The 16,725-nt window shown below is 42.4% G+C and overlaps 1 protein-coding gene across 2 annotated transcripts in view; it reads left to right on the plus strand.

The window, feature by feature from the left end:
* Positions 1 to 16,725, plus strand: part of WDFY2 (WD repeat and FYVE domain containing 2) — a 204,084-nt gene that overhangs the window by 174,924 nt on the left and 12,435 nt on the right. For both annotated transcript variants that reach the window (XM_037800667.1, XM_037800666.1), the window contains exons 7-8: positions 3,145 to 3,271; positions 13,707 to 13,812. In XM_037800667.1, coding sequence (XP_037656595.1) covers positions 3,145 to 3,271; positions 13,707 to 13,812 — 233 coding nt within the window. The remainder of the gene's footprint in view (positions 1 to 3,144; positions 3,272 to 13,706; positions 13,813 to 16,725) is intronic.

Here is a 16,725-nt window from a genome sequence, read left to right on the forward strand (position 1 = left end):
CACCATTCTAACACCCAAGAGCTCTTTCCAACCTCCCCCCTTTCTTCATCTGTAACTCCTGTCTGTGATGGTGGGGAACTCAGTGCTCATTAGCCTCAATACTTTTACTTATTTGCTCAATCCTAGAATGCACATAGAATAGTTTCAGAATTGCTAATATATACCAGCTAACTAGAGGACCATATTTGTGTACAGATCGTTTTCTATTTACCTTTAGAGGATACATTCGAAATACCGTTTTCCAAAGTAACTTATGTTGGTTCTCCCCTTCCCCTGCATTTGTATCACTTATTTGTAGTGCAGCTAGGTTTATGTGTGTCTGTTTATATTCTATTTGGGGTCTACTATCCTTCCCCCCACCCCCAAATCCTTGTTGCTTTTAATTATTTACAATTATATGAAGTATTAACATGGTTCCAAAAGTCAGACCCAAACAAAAAAGTATACTCAGAAGTGTCACTCTCCTTTATCCCTTACCTGCCGTTCCCATTCCCCATCCTTCCCCCACCTTCCCGCCCACCTGCTGGAGTTACCCGATCACACTGCTCTCTTATTTACTCTGTTCTTGCGTGAAAGGTAGCACAATACAGATATGCCTTTGCTCTTTGCCTTACATTCTTCATAATGTACCCTGGAAATCACGTCATGTTCATTCATAGAGTGCTTCTCATCCTGTCTCATAGCTGCATAGTTCCTTACTGTATAGAAGTACTGTCATTTATCCATCCACTCTTAAATGAGCATTAAGTTTGTTCCCAATACTTTCCAATTTCAAACAATGCTGAAATGACTAGCCTTGTGCATGTGTATTTTTGTATTATTGTGGGGGGCTGCTTAAATCATCAGGATAAATTTCTAGAAGTGAGATCATGGGTCAGAGCTAAGCGCATATATAATTTGGTTGGGTATGGCTGCCCCCATTTTACCAGTTTGCATTCTCATCGGCAATATTTGTATGAGAGTGCGTTTGTCCCCCACAGCCTTTCTAGCAAAATATGAGTTCATACTTTTTAATTTTCCAGGCAAGAATTTTGGTAGTGGCTCATGCAAGGATGGTAGCAATAGAGGTGGTGAGAAGTGATCAGATTCTAGATATATTTTGCAGGAAAAGCCAATTCAGATAATGGGTTGCTTTGGAGGCTGATTCAGCAATCAGGGTTCTCTCCAGTTCTGTTTAACTGTTCGGCATCAGCATTAGCAGTCCAGGCTAGTAACTCTTGGTGGTCTCACCTTCCTCTTGGGACAACGTCATCATGGTATTCCAGTAAATGTACGGCATTGTAATAGGTAATGCTAGCCGGTCTCACAAATAATCACCAGCAGTTCAGTGGCTTAATGTAGCAGGTCAGTTCTCACTCACGCAACAGCCCAATGGGGATGTTCCTGATCTCCGGCTCTTTTCAGGAACTCAGGCTTCTTCTGGGATGTGATTTCCCCATGCTGTGAAGTGTTGGTCCCCTAGGAGGAAGTGTAAAGAGAAGGTGGAAAAGGCACCTCTGCTTCTCCCCTGCCTCGGTCCGGAAGGGTGCACACCATCTCCACATACATTCTGCCGCTGAGAACTGGTCACACACGACCCCTGGAAAACGTGGTCCCTGCAGGACTCCATGTATGGAAGGGGGGGTGAATTCAGGTGGACAGTTGGCTAACTCTGCCCCAGATATTTGACAGTTAGCCTTTTAGGTACTGTGTGGGAATAAATAACCTGTTTTGTAGCATGGAATGCATGTCCTGAAATTTTGCATTCTCAAATACTGAAGTGTTGTTCAAAGAAGAAAAAGAAGCAGCAGCTCTAACCTAGGCGTTTAATACCAGGGAAAGAAGGTGAGTTGTACCCAGAGAAAAAAATATTTGGTTTTAGGGGCTAAGTCTGCATAGCAAAGAATACCAGATAAGATATGTGGACCAAAAAAAAAAAAAAAAAAAGTTTTTGGGTTCCCATTCGTCTGCGCCTTCACTCGTTAACAGCTGCTGCGCTACAGAGTGCCTGTCTGCACCAGGCACCATGGGAGGGGTGGGGTGGGGGTGAGGGAGAGAAAGGAGCCGCGGGGGGTGCCGAGCCACATTTGCAGTGGGGGAAATGGTGTTTATTTTTCCACCCACAGAGCACACGCAGGCAGAATGGCGTGCGTGTGTAGAGGAAGAGGTTATTAAGCATAATCCAGAATGGTGGTGGGGTTTTTTTCCCTTTCAAGCTTAAAAAAAAAAAAAAAAAAAAATCTTCTAAGAAAATTGTAACATCCCTGAAAGTTTGTCAAGTATAACATTCCATCAGAACAAATTGATCATCTGAATCAAAAAGTCAGATTCCAACAAGTAAGCTATTTTCTGTTCTTTGCAGAATGCAGTATTTTTCAGTAATGTAAAAAGTGAGTATTTCTGACATTCTTAAGTATTTGTAGGCTTTCTGATCATCTTATGTGGAAAATGTTATTACTATTCTCCGTACACAAGGAGTCTCAAAAATTTATAAGGGGACTGCCACAGAAGAAGATCTGTTGTGAAGTTTTATAGCCGCAGAACAAGAGTACTGCTAAAAACCAACATCTGTCCTGCACACTACAGTTTACAGAATGGCCCCATGTAATCTGTGAAGTAGGTAAGAACTAGGTTGACAATATTATTATTAGCAGTTGTGCTTGTAGTATTACCATCACCCCCATTTTACTGTTGAGAAAACTGACATTTCAGGATGTAAATGTCAGTTAAAATCCCAAAGAGAGAAAATTAAATTTAAGTTATGCTATTGTAGTCTCATTATACCTAATGTTGAAGAATAAAAAATCATACTTCTTCACTTCTCCTGTCATGCTGTGAGGTAAGCAGCAGTTAAGAAAATCTGGTTAATATTTCCAAACAGTGCAGCATTTTCCATTCTTCTGTTGTTTGAAGGTCAATTAGTTGTCTTTTTCATTTCCCTTTGGTCTTTATAGTGATTGATTTTATGGTACATTAAATTTTGTAAAAAATGCTTTGGCGGGTAGGCTTATAATTCCTTGGTGCAGTGTTTTTTTCTTTTAGGACTCATTCATTTGTTCTTCCAACAAAAATTTATTGTCTGCCGGGAACTGCCCTAGATGCCGCTCCGTTGCCGTCCCTTTATTCCGTGAGTGACGCGGCTCCTTGGTGACTGTGTCCCCCCAGGCGGCGTGACTGCTCTCTGTTGGGACCCCGTCCAGCGCGTGCTGTTCTCAGGCAGCTCAGACCACTCTGTCATCATGTGGGACATCGGCGGGAGGAAAGGGACCGCCATCGAGCTCCAAGGACACAAGTAAGGCTGCTGGCGCTTCTAGAAGGAACTCAGAGAACAAAGGAAGGTGGTCCGGCCTCCTTGGCAGGGTCCTAGCGTGGAAGGAGCATGGCAGGGCACAAATAATGGCCACTCTGATTTATAGCTGTGCCTAAGTGTGTGTGTGTATTTATTCCCCATGTTATCCACAGAGGATTTGAGAGGGCTTTACGAAAACCATAAAATGTTATGGCAGCAAATAAATAAAAGGCAAGAATTAGAACCAAGGAAATGTAAGAATAAAATTTGGGACTGAGAGGGAAAAAAGAGCTTAAAAAATACAAGCCATAAAGACCTACAAATTTCTAAAATTGAGTTCAAATGTGGCTTTACCCTTGCGGGCAGCCTAAGAAAAATGGGAGAGATAATATCCTTAAATAGTGCGTTTTATACTTGAACAAATATTTATTGCCTCCCCTCCTTGATTCCTATTAGGCTCTTCCTCCTTAAGAAATGGATTTTAGGAGGCTGGGAATAAGAGCAGAGAGAAAGCCTTTCGTTTCCTTGGAGCAGTTCTCAAACTTTGATGTGCACAAAGAATCGTTTAGAAATTTGTTAAAAAGTGGATATTCCAGGCCCAGTCTTCTGAGATTCTGTCACCGCTCTGGTGCCATGGGAAGCTATTGTAACAAGCAGCCCAGGCTCCTCTCTGCTGGGACCCTTGAGCCACACTCAGGGGAAATGTGCCCCAGAGAGTTTTGCCCACAGTCCTTGGGGGCAAAGCCTGATCATTCTGTGGAAAAATATTTTAGATCCGCTTTAGAACTCCAGAGCAAATCTGAATTGTTTTTAGCTTATCAATTTTTCAAAATTATACTAGCAGTGACCCTGGACAGCCTCAGACAGACGTCAGACATGCTCCCATGTTTAAGCAACATTAGCTTTCCTGGAAATCTGCCAGGAAACATTAGTTTCCAAATATTTTCCTAAGTAGTTACATCTACAGTTTGGGGTTATTGGGCATGAACTAATTAAGTTTTGGAGGGCCCATGCACAAATGGTTATTTTAGTTTTAAGAGACGTGGCAATGAAGCCCTTCTCTCTCACGTTAGAGAAGAGACCGGTTGTCTGGGATCACTCCTGGCTTGTGGCAGTCAGCCCTCACTGCCCACTCAGGAGGGACTCGTGCCCCCCGGGATGGGGGAGGCACGTCCTGGTCGCGTAGAAGGAGCCCACAGCATCCGGGGACGCAAGGAAGAGCAGCCAAACTGCAGCCCTGTTTATTAACACTCAGCTGTTGCCTCATCTCCCAGGTGATTCCTGCCAGCTCTGACTCTCTCAGAGGAATGAAATGCCAGTTTTGAATAAAATTCAGTAATATTTATTGGATGCATCCCATTAAATGTGAATGGGCTTCCTTCTTGCACAGCAGTTAATGAGGACACCAGGCCTTCTTGCGCGATTTCATGGATTTCACGCACACGGTGACGGGCAGTTCTCAGTTGTGCTGAGTGCCCCTGACCCTCGTGTCAAACGTGCTGGGAAACTCACTCCTGCAGTTGTTAAAACAGGAAAGGCTCTAACGTTCAGATATGAGCTCTCAGTCCCAGAAAAATAAAACACAAATAGGTTTTCCAGTTTCCAAGAGATACAGAACTGTCCTTTTAGAGCATGGAGCCACTGTACGTGGAATCCATCTAGCTAGGCTCAAGCCCTTAGAACTTACTCGGGAAGGCAGGCTGGTGAGAGCAGGGGCACCCGCCAGAATGGCCTTCACAGTGGCAGAAGGCCTCGGCCTTGCTTTCTGCCATTCCAGCTCAGCAATGGAGTGAGCGCTACAAGGGGTCTCAGCCTGGGAGGAGTTACCCGGGTATCACACAGTGGGGAGAAGTGAACATCTTTGGCATCGACTGGTGTCCCTGTGTCTGACTGCATTTGAATTCCAGGGTGTGAAGTTACGGAGCTATTGAAAGAAGTGGGGTGGCATTCATGAAGGAAGGAAGGTGCGGGAACCAGGAACAGCAGGTGGGGGTGGGGGGATGAGGGGGTCCTAAGGACCACCTCACAGCAACCACTCCTCCTCCCTGGAAATGGGTGGTTAGGTCGGGGTTCAGGGACGCTTCGATTTCATTAGTTGCAAATACTTTGTCAAAGAGCTTTCCAAACATACATACTCAGGTTAACTTTACAATAACCCTCTGAAAATGAGACCTCAGATGTCATTTTTTGGATGAGCATATTGAGAGTCTATCCTCAGAGGCCCCAGCTGGTGACTTAGGTCTCCCCAGCCTGAGCTCGGTCCACCCAAGAGCCCCTGGGAGCCTTCTCTGTGCCCTGGAGCTCTGCCGGCTCCCCAGATACCAAGACAGATGCTGAGTGACCCCTGGCTTCCACCATGCTCCGTGGCGGCCCCACTGCTTTTCCACATTATGGGCCACGGGGTTTCTGCTTGAGGTCTGAGGCTGCCCCTTGCCCTCCCGCAGTTCCTCATTTCCCCCACCTGCCCCAGGAGGACTGATGGTGGTGAGAGCCCTGATCAGGGACCGTAACTGGTAAGTGTGAGAGCTGGAGTTGCCATTCCTCAGGGTGGGGGAAGCCTCCCCTGGCCTGTACATGTCCATCCGTGGTGTGGAGAGACAGCTCCACATCTCCTCTCCTGGTTCTGCACCTCCATGCCGTCCTTCAGCAGCAGAAATCCCAGAAGTGTATGACTAGTTTGATGTAGTGTGCAAAGATGCCATCAAAGCAGAGAAGGCTTTAGCACTAGAGAAGGTGAATGATGACAGTGAAAATGTTTTCAAGTTCAAAAAAAGAGCTCTATGCAATATTACCTTGTTTTGCAGCATCATGGTGTTTTTGTTTCCCGTAGCAAGTGGAATGTAATTGTGTGCTACACTGTGGGAAGAAAGGCAAAGAAAAGGTTTCCATCCCAGGGACTAGTTACACTTTAAAAGTACCAGTTACTAGCTGGGTGGGTTTTACAGCAACATTAACCTGGACATTTCTCGTCCCGTGTCCACCTTGGCAAGTGAAATAATAATGCTTGGGCTTTTTAGAGCCTTCTTTATTCTTATACAATACCTATCACTTCATGACCATAATTTTTCTTTCTAGTGGCGTAATTTGATGTGCTTGCTTAGGCTTTTAAGACTTTTTGATGATTTAATGTAATGCTAACTTGATGCAATGTGCAAGTGAAGCTCTGATGCTGTCCCTGCAATGGATCCCCCCACGCTATCCCCTCTCTACCAAGGCTGGATTCGGGGGGCTGCATGGGCTTGATCCCAGCCACCACACCTGGCACTCACGGCCTGTGTTTTTGCCCCCCCTTTCCACAATCCCAGCCCTTGGCTTCTATCTTACTACTCCTACCATGTAGAAGACTTTCGTTGTAAACTTCCTTAAAGCCTTTTGGTAAAAGGCTATTAGTAAATAAATACATATTGGAGGGATGTGTGCTTTTGCGGCTACATATGGAGAGAAGTAGAGTCCTGTTTTAGGGAGAGTGAGTGAAATCTTTCTCTCCTTGCAAATCTGTGAGACTTAGGTGTGTTTCTCTCTGCAGTGCTTAGAGACCAATTAGGATAGAGAGGAAATGCCTTTCCTATTTCCAGCTATTTAGCTGAGCACATAATAGATCAAAGTATTAGAAATTAGAGTTTTCATAGAGGATGGAATCTAGGGTCATAATATGGTCAAGAGAAAAGGGCAGTATAGTGTGGCCATTGAGCACACCAGCCTTGGAGTCAGGCCAAGCTGTGTTTGAACCAGCCCTGCTGCTAATGACTGTGTGACCTTTGGCAAGACACTTCACCCCTCTGATCCTTATCTCTAAAGTAAGTTGGAAAGAAAAACTCTCCCAGGGTTGTCCAAGAACATAATTGATATAATGCATGAAAAATAATCAACACAGAAGCAAGGGCCTAATAAATGACAGTGTTGTTAAAAGGATATTTGCTAATAAACATCTGTAGTAATTCAAAACTCAAGCCTTGGAGATGAGTGCTGTTTCTCTCTGACAGTAGCGTTTCTTGTGAAATTGTTGCCACATACGCCAAATCCCTACTTTGTAATTCATTTAACAAGTGTTTGCTGAGCTCCATCTACTTTCCAGGCTTTGTATTAGGCCCTTAGGATACAACGAGTGGTTAAGAAATCATAGTTTCTGCTTTTATGGAGCTGCATTGGAAGTATGAAATGAGAGGAAAATGGGACAGTTTGTTAAGTTTTACTGGAAGTTGGAAGCTTCGGTAGAGGGTGTTTGATGTGGATCTCAGAAGATGAGGTTCTCCCGGCGCGGGGCATTGGAGGTCAGCCCAGACAGAATGAGCTGCATGAAGTCAAGTACGTCGGGCTCAGGAATCGCAGAGGCAGAGCGGTGTCTGACTTCAGCTCGCTCCCTGGCCGCAGCGTCCCTGATGCTCAGACCAGTGCTCTGGACAGGGCCCTGAGTTCAGCTTCAGGCGGGCTGTGGTCTGGGGCCCCTGGGCAAGCAGTCCCTTCTAGGGGCCCTTGGGCATGGATGGCCCTAGGTGTCAGGTATCCTGCAGACCTCACGTGTGTGGATTGTTCATGAGCTTTCTCTGTCCGTGAAGATTTGGGAGATTGATGAGGCAGCTCCGAGTACAAGAGAGCAAGCAAGGTCTCTGGTAGCAAATACGGAGCTGATTAGATTTTCACCAGGTAACCTGGGAATTTTCATCAAAGAAATGAAAGATGCCATCTACTGAAGACACCTCCTTCTCTCTGGGGACTGAAGAGGGCCTAAAGTGACCACGTGGGCAGATGCTTTTATAAAGAGGATGAAGACTCTGGTTATTCTCCCAGAAGCAGCATCAGACACTGGACCAAGGGCCTTACACCTAGCAGGGACCCCCGCTTGGTTTAATGCTCAGCAGTCACCATCTGGAAATTCTTAATGGTGTTTGAGCAAGGGCACCCATATTTTCCTCTTACATTGGGTCCCCCAAATTATGTAGCCAGTTCTGATCAGACATGTTGTCTCCAGGACTTGTGAGAAAGGACATGAGGCAGTGCCACTAAGTGTAGTCTCTGTAGACGGCAGATCCTGGTGGTTGTGAAAAGTGGGGTTTCTGTGCACTTGTAAGATCATTTGCAGTGCAGTGCACTGAGAGCTCAGCCATGAAATAATAACCAGTTTTGAAATGCTTTCTAGTATAAATGCTACAGTGATGTCAGATGAAACAAAAGTAAGAAGGCGTCTTTTCATTCCTTATAACCTTTAATCTGTGAACCAGGGGATGGGCCATCACCTAGATTTTGAATCCTTGTCGTTATATTTTGAATCCTTAAATCAAGAAGGCACCGAGCAGCTTTATTACAAAGCTTGGAATCCAGCATTCATCACTGAATTCCCCTTTTCTGTACTGGAATATTAACAGTATTGAAGTCCCATAAATTGTGTATTTGTTGCTGAATGTTGCTGTCAGCTGTGAGTGGCCAAGCACTTCCTTCTGTGGCTTATTTGAATTTTACAAGATCATCGATGTGTATCAAGATGTCTAAACAAATGAAATGTCGTTCAAATCACAGGGTTACGAGTCTGTACAAGTAGATAGATTTTCCTTCTTGCCCTTGAGTGTCGGGATGGTGGCGCTCTATACTTAAAAGTATAAAATAATCAAGAGAGGTAGTGAGACAACACTGATTTTTTTTTAAATGAACACGTCAAAGATTTTGTATTATTCATTAATTAGTAAGAGAAACAGTAAGATGTTACAACCAGTTCACAGGAAAGCCCAAAGATCAGCCACATCAATAGGCAATCAGGAATGTAAGTAGATGGAAAATTGGCTTCTTCAATGGGTGGAGCAGGAGTTGGGGGTTAGTTGCATCTTCACTGGTCAAGAATCATTTGCAATAATAGTGTTTCTATGACTTACAGAGTTGTAAAACAGCTCAGTTAAAGATATGAAAGGTGCAGGCCCCTACAGAATCAAATAAAATAACCTGGAAGAGTGTACTAGACACACCTGATAGTCCACCGACAGATGCTCAGGAACCTGTTCTTGCCCATTTCAGCATCTTTCACAATTCCACTCTGTGATCCTCTGTGATCACAGTAACCTCAAAGATTATTCTGATCACACACAGACTGGGTTTGACCTGGTCATTTACATTGCACGGGAGAGCATGAATCCACATGTAGGCCTTCTTGGGTCTACTTTGCAAACCAAGAGCCGTTCTGTAGTCAACCACTAATGTACGGACTTCCGTAAAAGCCTCTATTATTTGCTATCCCAAGGCTAAGTAACCAAGCCCAAAAGCCTTTCACCATATTTCACCTACAGTGCTTATATACTGGATTGAATTCCTCAAAGTTGCCAACATTTGCTAGGTTCCTAGCCTTGTACCTTCTTCACTTCCTGTCAGGCCAGGGCCTGCAAACTAGGCACCAGGCCAGTTTTCCTGGGAGGGCTTCATGAGCCCTGGCCCGTGACTCAGGTCTGTCATGATGTCACGTGGCTAGACATCGGATCCAGGGACCACCAGTCTGGATTCTGAGTGAACCCGCACAAATAACTAGGTTGCCATGAAAAGCAAGAGTTTTGAAAGTAGCGGTTTTTGAATTCCAGGAGAATCAGTGAAAATTGGATATCATTTTTAAATGTTTCAATTTAGCTTATAAAAGTATAATTTACTAAATTGTAGGTTAGAGATAGTTTAAAAAGTAAAAGACTTCCTCATATAGCCACCCAATAGACATTAAAACAATGTCAATACTATTCCCAACAAATACCCACAATAAAATTTCCCTGTTCGTTTCATTCAGTCCTGTGTAATTAGTTCTCGTTCTGCTGGATCTTGGTTTAGTGTAAGTCTGCTTTCATGAAGCCATCTGCTTCCAGACTAAAGAGTCCAGAAATCCTGGGAAGGCCTGACACAATCCACTGGGACAGTTAGAAAATGGCCTAAGCGATTTCAGCTCAGAAGCCTGTGCCTAAAAGTCTTTTCTTCGAAATACCAGTATATGAAAACACCTAGTACCTACAGTCCTTGTCCATGAAACCCTGAGGCCATCCTTTGTTGACATCACAAACCCTGGCCTGGAGCTTTCAGCATTGCCTGCAGGCAAGCATCAGTTATCTGTGGATTATAGAGATTTAACGGCTTAATCGTTAATTTTTACTGTTACCAATAGTATCAAAATGGAGGAGAGTAAAATTCTTTATTGATATACCCTACGTATTTCCTAAGAGTTTTGATGAGTGTTCCCCCGAAGGTAAACATAGTATAGAAATCAGGGCATTGACAAATCACCAGGGTCTTCCCATAAAGTATACAATTTTTGCAATATTAATATTAACAGCAGTTCACCTGTACAGACTTCAACTGGAGAAGACTGACCATCTCTTCTGATCTGACAGCTTCTATGCAGCTCTTAAAAGAGGAATCCATCAAACAAATCTAATTACTTATAGCACCCCTCTTTTTATAAAGGAGCAAATCTTTGTGATTTTCCAGGACCCTTCTAGTTTTAGGTATTAAAAAAAAGGTTATTTTATCTTTCAAAATATAGAGTTCAATCTGGAAGGCAAAACCAAAAGAGTTGTCAAAGAAGATGTAGGTACTTGATTAAGAAAAGAACACACAGCCCAAGAAACAAAGTACCTGCCTCTCTAGATACGCAAAGTAACAATCAAATATTTTAGAACAAACATGGAAAGTAACATAGTTTTAAAGAATTTAGCTCTTTCATACATGAGGAGTCTATGTTCTTTTTTTTTCCTTAAATAACCAAAGATTTTAATAAAAATCAGCGTAACGCATTGAAAATAATTCTAATGAGAGGCAGAGACCACAGAAGGTAAAGCATATTTTTTCACAATGAAGTGAAAGGCATTCATCAGTAATCAAGGAAGGAAGCCCAACTAAAGGAACTCTGCCAACATTTTAATGCATTTCATATCTTCTTTTCAGACTCAAAGATTATAAGCCCAGGCAAATAAAATTCACTTTCCAAGTTTTATCTTTCATTTTTTCTCTTTCACGTTCTAGAACCAACAGACTTGACTTTAGGGTTGCCTTTTTCATTCTCACTCTCTCCAAAATATACAGTAAAATTTTCCAGAGGCTACATGAGGTGTGTTACCACAACAAATGCAAAAAGAGAAAAGTATCTGGGTGTCTTCTTTTAAGCCAGACATTAGAAAGATTTGCAAAATTGTAAATCAGGGCCACTTTTCTCATTTAAAAATTTTTTTGGGAAAATAGTTGTTTTTGATGAAATATATGTTATTTATGTTAAAATGCAAAGAGTTCATAATTGCTATTTTTCAAATGAATATATTTTAAATTTTTCAGTTTTAATTTCAAAGGCATTAAACATTGATAGCTATCACTTATTTACACTAAAGCTCTTTGGTGTCTTCAACTAAGTGGGTTTTTTTAAAGATTTTTATTTTGAAATAATTTCAAACTTACAGGAAAATTACAAAAATAATAACATAGACAATATATAATCAACTAAGTTTCAAGAGTATGCAGGGAGGGGTCCTGAGACCAGAAAGTTTGAGAACCATGGCTTTAAGACAAAACTTCTCTTTCTTTCAAAACAAAAAACATGTACACAGTTGTATTCTTTGTCATTATTGTTCCTGGTCTAACTAACCCATTTTAATTATAATAATTAACCAGAGTTACTAACGTGTATGTCACAGAGAAAATTGACAAAGGATCAGGGGAAGATAATTGAGAATTGTCATATACAAACCTTTTAGTAGATGAGTAAAGCTCTTGAACGCACATAACACAAATTTCTATAGCAAATGACATCACTTGTACGTCTCATTCAAAATGATGTTCGTTGACATGAACAAAAGGTAAAACCTCTCTATAGCATATAAAAATAAGCACACATATATAAACTTAACACTATGCTTTGAAATCAAAATTTCAGTATTCTAACTTACTTAGAAATTATCTAGGTATTCAATGATTATGTGTCAGTTAGCACAACTTAATATTAGTACATTGTAAGTTATCTAAGATCTTGAAAATTACCTGTAAATTGATAAACTAAAAAATAGAATTACTTTTTATACAAAAATGTTTGTCAGAATGCTTATTCAATTTAGTCAAGCGCAAATCTATATTTTTCATAATCTTAAACATTATGTAAGAGTAGCATTAGCTGATTGTATAGTTATCTTTCATAAGTTTAGGAGAAACAAACCCAAGTAAAATAAAGTGTACACCTGTACTTAACACTGATAAATCAGAGGAAACACATAGCTGTTTTTTAAAACCTATTATTCTAGTCTCATTTTCCAGAGTTAACCTTAATTTTGTGAAATTGGATTCTTAAATGTCTCTAAGTTACTTAGTTTCTGTAAGAAAAATTTTATTTTTGAGTCTAGCACATTGAAAGTATTATGGGTTCAATTTCCTTATTTTCTGTGAATTTTAGAAATATTTAATTTATATAGTCACTTGTTTATCTCTGCAAGCCAGTCAGAACAAGTTCTTTAAATTTAGGAAGTGCTATAATCTAATTTACTAATACCCTCTGGAAATACGAAAGCATTCCATACACAACAAGATGTTAAGGCCTTTCTGAATTGCAGACACACAGAGCTTAATAGCTTCGGTTCTACAACATCAGCCACAGGTCAAGAATAAACACTGAAACACAAAAAAATTACAAGTCTGCATGTTAAAGAGCTGTTCTCTTTCCCCATGGATGCAAAATTCTTGATTGAGCTGAGCTTAGAATAGACAAATATACACACAGAAAAGAGCAAGAAACCAGATTCCCTGTTCTCTCGCACCCAACAGAGAGTAGATCTCTGTAATGCGTTGTTATGGATCACCAAATTGTCAGACCATAAAATTGCATTCCCCATCATTGTCGCCACCGAGAAAGAACAACTTGTCAACCAAGCACAAACTAAAAGTGCAAAATCAGTAAAGAGGGAATAAAATAGATAAATAGCAGCAAAATTAGAGTCTGTTGCTACTTTGGATTCACTCTGGGTACTGAGAAAAGAAATGCTTGGGCTTCTGCCACCCTTGATGCACCTCGAGGTAACGTGGTTTACCTGGCTCTCAGGTAATTCCGATGGGCGCCATCCCAGTGGGTAACCCCCAGAACTCTTCAAGGATAATTTTTTTGAAGGTAAAATCAGCATTCTTGAACAAATAATAGAATGAGCATGTGTCAACAATTGAATGAATGAAGGAAGGAAGGAACCAGTAAAATACGACAACCAGTTGTGCGGTCAACTTTTTTCCTTAAGTGTTGGTAACTGACTACCTCTTCCTGGGACCGCAGCATGAAAAATAAGTGGGTTGGCTTATTTTAAATCTCGGGTGTTCACCTGACCTTTGCACGTTGAAAATTGCCTCAGTGATCTGAGATCGATCCTTGGGGTTACAGCGGGTGTGTGCCCACGTTGGCCCCGCTGGGTTCCCTCTGCTCTCCTGCACTGTGGCTAACCCGTGGTCTCTCTCACAGCGACAGAGTCCAGGCCCTGTCCTACGCGCAGCACACGCGGCAGCTCATCTCGTGTGGCGGGGACGGTGGGATTGTGGTCTGGAACATGGACGTGGAGAGGCAGGAGGTAGGTGGCCCCACAGGCCAGGGGAGGCCCTCTTGCCACGGCCGCAAGCCCGGGCTCTGCAGTTCTGGCTCCGCGTCCCCTCTCTCCTGCTTATTTCTTATTTCTTTTATGATTAAGCCATGAAATAAGACACATTATGTCAGAGAATAAAAAATTATAGTGTAGAAGGACTTTCCTTTTTTTTTTTACCCCTCACAAATTGGCATGTAACAAATGTAATGGTGATTTCCTGGGAATTTTGACTGAGACACTCAGCTATTTAGACTTCAAATGTTATCCACTCAGGCTAGGCCTCCCTATAATTGTGCCTAAGAGCCTCCTCCTGAGTGCCTCTTTTGTTGCTCAGATGTGGCCCTCTCTCTCTAGCTAAGCCAACTTGGCAGGTGAAATCACTGCCCTCCCCACTATGTGGGATCAGACACCCAGGGGAGTGAATCTCCCTGGCAACGTGAAATGACTCCTGGGGAGGAATCTGGCCCCAGCGTCATGGGATGGAGAACATCTTCTTGACCAAAAGGGGGATATGAAAGGAAATGAAATGAGTTTCAATGGCAGAGAGATTTTAAAAGGAGCCGAGAGATCACTCTGGTGGGCACTCTTACACACAATATAGACAACCCTTTTTAGGTTCTAATGAATTGGAATAGCTAGCAGTAAATACCTGAAACTATCAAACTACAACCCAGAGCCCATGAATCTTGAAGACGATTGTATAACAATGTAGCTTATGAGGGGTGACAATGGGATTGGGAAAGCCATATGGACCACACTCCCCTTTGTCCAGTGTATGGATGGATGAGTAGAAAAATGAGGGCCAAAAAAAAAAAGAAAAGGCACCCAGTGCTCTTTTTTACTTTAATTGTTCTTTTTCACTTTAATTTTTATTCTTATGATTTTTGTGTGTGTGGTAATGAAAATGTTCAAAAATTAATTTTGGTGATGAACGCACAACTGAATGTACGCTTTGTATGACTGCATGTTATGTGAATATATCTCAATAAAATTGAATAAAACAAACAAGTAAATAAATAAATGTTACTCCACTCACAACAAAAGTACAGGTGAGTAAAAGGAGCCACCTGTTTTCAGGTCCTTGACCCTTTGGTGGAAAGTGCCCTATGAAAACAAAACTCATGTTTTATGTTGTCATGGGAAGTGGTGGCTAGTGTGTGAGGGATGTTATTCGAAGAAAAAAGAATCCTTAGTTTGGTGTCATTGCACATGTTAGAAATAATTATTTTGTGTTTCTTCTTTTTTAGTGAGTCCATGTTCTCAGCAGTTCTCTAGACATAAACGTGTACTTTGTCCAGTACTTTTTTTATTTCGGGCGGCAGGAGGGCATATATTTAAATTTCATCATAGCATTTTTTACTGAAGTTTTCTTTTTAATCTTTGAGGATCATAACTGCTATTTTATGACTGTCCTTCCGACAGTACTTTGAAGCTAACCATTTCCCTAAATTATTGTGGGTAGGCTTTCCCTTTGAACAGTGTACATTTTTCCAATTTACTTCTTTGCAAGCTGCAAGAATTAGATAGAAAAGCAACTCTTGAGAGACAAAAGTGATTTCCCAACTTCTTCCTCACTCTCACCCCTCTTCCTCACTCTCACCCCAGTCTCATTTCAGGAGAATAGTTGCTATTACCAGTGAAGATGTAATGCCCTTCAAATGTCAGTTATTAAACGCTTAAGAAGATTAAAGCTTTATTTGCCCAAACCATGACTCCACGGGAGTTTTATTAGTAACTAATTAAAATGATCGTTACTGTTAGAAGTGGGGAATTATAGAATATTGCTTTTGCAAAGTACCACTTGGCACCAACAGCACAGAGGCAGGGAGATAAGTTACGACGTGCTGCAGCCAGCCAGGCCCTCCATGCCCACCACGGATGGTGTCCTGGGCCGAGTTCTGCAGGGCAGCCTGCCTGGCATTAGGGACAGTCATGCCTGGTCTGCCTGGCTCCTTCCAGGTCCATCCCTGGAGCACCAGCAGACCTTCTGGAGGAAAAGACGGGTGCGAGGAAACTCCAGGACACTAGCAGATGGCTGAGCTCACAAAATCACTGCAAGCCAAGGTGGATAGAGCCTCAGGGCTGAGCGTTTGGGAAGGGGCATTACAGTTAGGTTCGTAGGGCCTGGACGTGCTCTGATCAGGACCATCAGGGACTTTGCAGGCCAAGCAACCCCCAGAGTCCAGGAAGGTGACGGCCGGAGGAGCGAGCAGTGCCTGGTGCTTGCTGAGCAGTGTGGGAGCCGTTGCATCATAGGTGGGGGCAGGTGACGGGCACTTAGCGTGAGGGCCGCATTGGCAGCCTGGAGCTTAAACGTGGGTTTATACAGTTCAAAAAATCCATTTTTTCCAGTCATTTTTAAAAACTCATATATAGAAATATATGTTCTTTGTAGAAAAGTTATAAAATGCTCATGAACAACTAAAAAAACATGTCAACTACTTATAATACCACCACCCAGAAATACTACCCCCAACCTGTTGGCATATCGCTCCATACAGTTTTCTCTGCACGTACGCATGTGTGTAAGATTTTTTTTTAACAAAAAATGGAGCCATGCTACACATTGATTCATTTTTTCCCCTTTCCTGGCCTCACTTATTCGCACTTAACCTCCTCATAGATACCTCCCATGATGCATTTGGTGTATGTCCTAAATGTGCAGCTTTCTGGGACAGTGTGTGTGTGTGTGTGTGTGTGTGTGTGTGTGTGTGTGTGTGTGTGTAATTTCACATAAATGGTGGTGCCGCAGGTCTCATTCTGTTTCCGCCTGCTCCCGTGGAACCCTTTTTGAGCCTGACCCATCCCACTGCCTGCCTTTTGGGGTGCTTCTTACCTCTGCAGGGATCCCAGAGCACACAGTCGTCACGTTTTACGTCTTCCCCAAGCAGAGGACACCAA

Source organism: Choloepus didactylus, chromosome 12 (assembly GCF_015220235.1).
Source record: "Choloepus didactylus isolate mChoDid1 chromosome 12, mChoDid1.pri, whole genome shotgun sequence".
NCBI classification, from domain to species: domain Eukaryota; kingdom Metazoa; phylum Chordata; class Mammalia; order Pilosa; family Megalonychidae; genus Choloepus; species Choloepus didactylus.